This window comes from Pteropus vampyrus, unplaced genomic scaffold, assembly GCF_000151845.1.
Source record: "Pteropus vampyrus isolate Shadow unplaced genomic scaffold, Pvam_2.0 Scaffold139, whole genome shotgun sequence".
In the NCBI taxonomy this organism is placed as follows: Eukaryota; Metazoa; Chordata; class Mammalia; order Chiroptera; family Pteropodidae; genus Pteropus; species Pteropus vampyrus.
The window spans coordinates 3,990,438-3,995,146 of NW_011888920.1; the positions used below are offsets into that span (position 1 = coordinate 3,990,438).

The 4,709-nt window shown below is 34.9% G+C and overlaps 1 protein-coding gene across 3 annotated transcripts in view; it reads left to right on the forward strand.

The window, feature by feature from the left end:
• Positions 1–4,709, forward strand: part of ELMOD1 (ELMO domain containing 1) — a 62,021-nt gene that overhangs the window by 37,048 nt on the left and 20,264 nt on the right. For all 3 annotated transcript variants that reach the window (XM_023535375.1, XM_011368137.2, XM_011368136.2), the window contains one exon: positions 3,407–3,536. In XM_023535375.1, coding sequence (XP_023391143.1) covers positions 3,407–3,536 — 130 coding nt within the window. The remainder of the gene's footprint in view (positions 1–3,406; positions 3,537–4,709) is intronic.

Consider the following 4,709-nt stretch of genomic DNA (forward strand, 5'->3'; position numbering starts at 1 on the left):
GTCACTGTTTTTCAATATAACATTGGAGGTCTTAGCGAGTGCAATAAGACAAGAGAAAGATATAAAAGACAACCAAATCGCAAATGAAGAAGTCAAACTGTCACTATTTGCGAATGACATGATTCTCTATATAGAAAACCCTAAAGACTCCTCAAGAATACTACTAGAAAAAATAACCAAATACAGTAAAATATCTGGATACAAAATCAATGTTAAAAAATCCATAGCGTTCCTATTCTCTAATAATGAAGTGTCATAAAAAGAAGTGGAAAAAGTAATTCCTTTTGCAATTGCAACAAAAAGAATAAAATACCTAGGAATAAATTTAACAAAACAAGTGAAGGACCTATATGATGAAAACTCTAAGACCCTATTAAAAGAAATTAAAGAAGATACAAAGAAATGGAAAGATATTCCGTGTTTTTGGATTGGAAGAATCAACACAGTTAAAATGACCTTATTATCTAAATAAAGCATTATACAGATTTAATGCAATCCCCATCAAAATCCCATTAGCATTTTTTAAGAAATAAACCAAAAAATCATCAGATTCATATGGAAGCACAAAAGACCCCAAATTGCCAAAACCATTCTAAGAAAAAAGAATGATGCCAGAGGCATCACTCTGCCTGACTTCAAACTATATCACAAAGTGACAATAATCAAAATGGCATGGTATTGGCAAAAAACAGATACACGGACCAGTGGAACAGAATCGAGAGTCCAGATAAACCCAGGTTTATACAGGCAAATGATTTTCTACAAAAAAGCCAAAAACATACCATACAGTGGAGAAAGGAAAACCTCTTCAATAAATGGTGTTGGAAAAACTGGAAAGCCATCCGCAAAAGAATGAAACTAGAGTGTTGTCTATCACCACACACCAAAATTAACTCAAAATGAATTCAGGACCTGAATATAAGACCTGAAACAATAAAGTGCATAGAAGAAAATATAGGAACTAAATTCAAGGACCTTGGACTTAAAGAAGATTTTATGAATTTGACCTCAAAGGCAAAGGAAGTAAAAGCAAAAATAAATGAGTGGAACTACCTCAAAATAAAAAGCATCTGCACAGCAAAAGAAATCGTCAACAAGGTAAAGAGACAACCATCTTAATGGGAAAATATATTTGCAAACAATGCCTCCGATAAGGGCCTAATATCCAAAATATACAAAGAACTCATACAACTCAGTAACAACAAAAGACAAATGATACAATCAAAAAATGGGCGGAAGACCTGAACAGACACTTCTCCCAAGAAGACATACAAATGTCCAACAAACATCTGAAAAGATGCTCAACATCACTAGCTATTAGGGAAATACAAACCAAAATCACAATGAAATACCAACTTACACCTGTTAGAATAGCTAGAATCAACAGGACAAGTAATAACAAATGTTAGGATATGGAAAAAAAGGAACCCTCATACACTGCTGGTGGGACTACAAATTGGTACAGCCACTATTGATAACAGTACGGAGGTTCCTCAAAAAACTAAGAATTGATCTACCATATGATCCAGCAATCTCTCTACTGGGCATTTACCCCCAAAGACTTGAAAACCCATATCCGAAAAGATATTTAAACACTGGTGTTCATAGCAGCATTATCCACGGTGACTAGGACATGGAAGCAACCAAAGTGTCCTACAATAGACAATTAGATAAAGAAGCTGTGGTACCTATATACAATGGAATATTACTCAGCCGTTAGAAGAAATGAAATACCGTCATTTGCGACAACATGGATGGACCTCGAGATAATCATACTAAGCGAAATAAGCCAGACAGAAAAAGTCAAAAACCACACGATATCACTTATATAGTGGGATATAAACCTAAAAGCAACAAATGAACAGGAAAAACAAACAGAGACTCATGGACATGGACAGTAGACTCGCGGTTTCCAGAGGGTAGGGGATGAAGGAGGAGCGGGGAGGTAGACGGGGTAAAAGGGATCAAATATGTTGTGACAGAAAGAAATCTAACTATGGAGGGGAACACACAGTGCAATATATATATATGTCTTACTGTTAAATTGTACACCTGAAACTTACTAGATTTTGTTAACTAATGTCACCAAAAAAATAAAAAATAAATTTACAAAAAATAAAAGTAAACAAACAAACAAACCCACCCTATTTTACCTTCTAGGTTGTAGGAAGTAAAAATAGCATTCACATCACAGGAAATATTGATCCTCTGTGTGTCATACGTGCCAGATTGTTTTCTGTGCCAATGATATGTTATAAGATGGCTGTTAATCAAACAGTGTACATTTAGAGAAGACTGAGCAAGATAGTAAAACATCTGAAAACCATGTCATGTGAGAGGGGATTGAAAGAATAGGGGATTTTTTTTTTTAACCCTGGAGTTTAAAATAGAAGAAAGAATCACTATCTTAAATAGATATGGTAGGGGAAAGGTGGAAATACATTTGCTCAGAGAACAGGATTTGAACCACTTGATGATAAGGAAAGCAGATTTTGTTTCAGCCTAAGAAAAAAGTGTTCAGTAGTCGGTATATATATATATATATATATACACCTTACTGTTAAAGTATACAGCTGAAATTTTTTGGATTTTGTAACCAATGTCATCAAAAAAATAAATAAATAAATAATTTTAAAAATAGAATTAGAAATCTCGTAAAGTAGTATGTTCTCTTTTTTCCCCCTACCTGAAAATTTATTTATTTTTTTAAATTTATTTATTTAAATTAGTTTCAAGTATATTGGTTAGACATCTATATAGTTCATAAAACGATTCCTCCGCAATTGCTTGTTCTTTCTTTCTCTTAGCATTGCCTCATCTGCCAGGAATGGTCCCAAGCAGAGGTGGTGGTGGTGGTGGTGTTTTAGAATTTTTCTTACCGCTTAGCCCCTGAGGGCTGTTTCTCTCTCTGTCTCTCTCTGTGCCTGTTTCTTTCTTGTCTGTCTGTCTGTCTGTCTGTCTGCCTCTCTGCCTCTCTCTCTGTCTCTGTCTGTCTGTCTGTCTGTCTCTCTCTCTCTCTCTCTCGCACACACACACACACACACCCTTCTGAAATATTTCTAGTATACCCACATCGTGGAAGCTAAGTGATCCCTAAAAACTCATTATCACCTCTATTTTCTACATCTTATTTTCAAGTCACCTGCATATGGGGCTCCCTTGTTTTTTAAGCTACAACATGGCTTAAGAAAAGGCCTGAATGAGAGGTAAGTTTTAGCCAAGTTCTACATCTGTCCATGCTTAGCATCTGTAAGAAATTATGCTACTATTAGATGGATCTTCTTGGAACAATTTCCTAAATATATTATAAATATGAAAAGTCCTATTGTGCATATATCAAGTGAACAAATGCCAAAGTATATGTTTTGTTTTTCTTCATGTGTGTTTCATCTTCTGAACACTTTAGGTTGGGAATCTCTCTTCAGGCTTGCCTTCTGCAAATCGTTGGGTACAGAAACCTTATTGCAGATGTGGAAAAACTGCGCAGAGAACCCTATGATTCCGATAATCCCCAACATGAAGAAATGCTTTTGAAGGTTAGTCTTTGAACTCATTTCAGTCCTTTGCTTAGGTCAACTAATGTTTGCCAAGTGCCTGCTCTGTTCTAGGCACTGCTCTGGTCATGGGGACACAAAGGTGAATAAGACATGGGCACTGATGGTTGGTAAAGCCTACTTTTTGTGCTGGTTCAGAAGTTGGAGGTAAATTTTTCATTAGAAAATTTATGTGAGGAGTTAGATGTAAAACTAATTTTCTTTTGTAATCTAAGAATGCATCAGAGGTGATTTCTGTGGGCTTTCATGTTTGGCTCAAGTTGAAATTGTTTAACTGTGTTGAAAGCCAATAGGAGTGATAGCATTTGTCAAAGAGTGACCTGGGATTTCCTCTTATGACTTTTAATAGACATCAAAGAAGATGAAGTTGGTTTCTGCTTCAGCAATAGCCATCTTGGGAAATTACCCAAGATCTTAGTGCTGATTATTTATTCATATAACTTGGATAGCATTAGAAAAGGAGGTAAAGGTGTATTAAAACTGTTGGAAGACTAATATGCAGTTATAAATACTCCTTCTAGCTGTCAAAGCAAAACCTTAAGAATCTTATATGATCTGATGGTGTGTTATAAAACATTAATAAAACTTTACATGAAAAACTGACTAGTGAGTTAAAAAATTAAGACAATTTCAAACTTTAGAAAACTATTCATCTGAATTGTTTTCTAAATTCACTCCTGAAAATACATGCTTTTTAGGATGCATCCCTTCCTAAAATTCAAAGAAGCAGTGATAAAATTCAAAGAAAACATTTAGTTAGCTGCCTTAACCTTATTTTATGGAAAAATGTCAGTAGAAGTTGTATTTTTGTGTGGAGTGTGTGTTTTTGTGTTTGTAAGTATTTAAGCAGATGACTCATTTGTCTTTACTAATTAGTGCTAGATTCAATGTGAATCATTAAAAATTACAGAAGCCTCATTTTTAGCAAGTTTTTCTTCTCTTTCTCCTCTGCTTAATTTTAGCTAAGCCACTGGCCAGCTTCATCTCCTTTTCTTACCTTATTTTTTTCCATTTTCTGATAGAAGTAGTTGAATTCAATAAAATGACCTCAAGATGGGAAATAAGAGGTGAATGAAAGAGAAAAGAGGTGGTATAATTAACAGACTGGCCACAAGCACCTGAACAATTCAGTAAAATGGCCGAGATGCCCTCTGA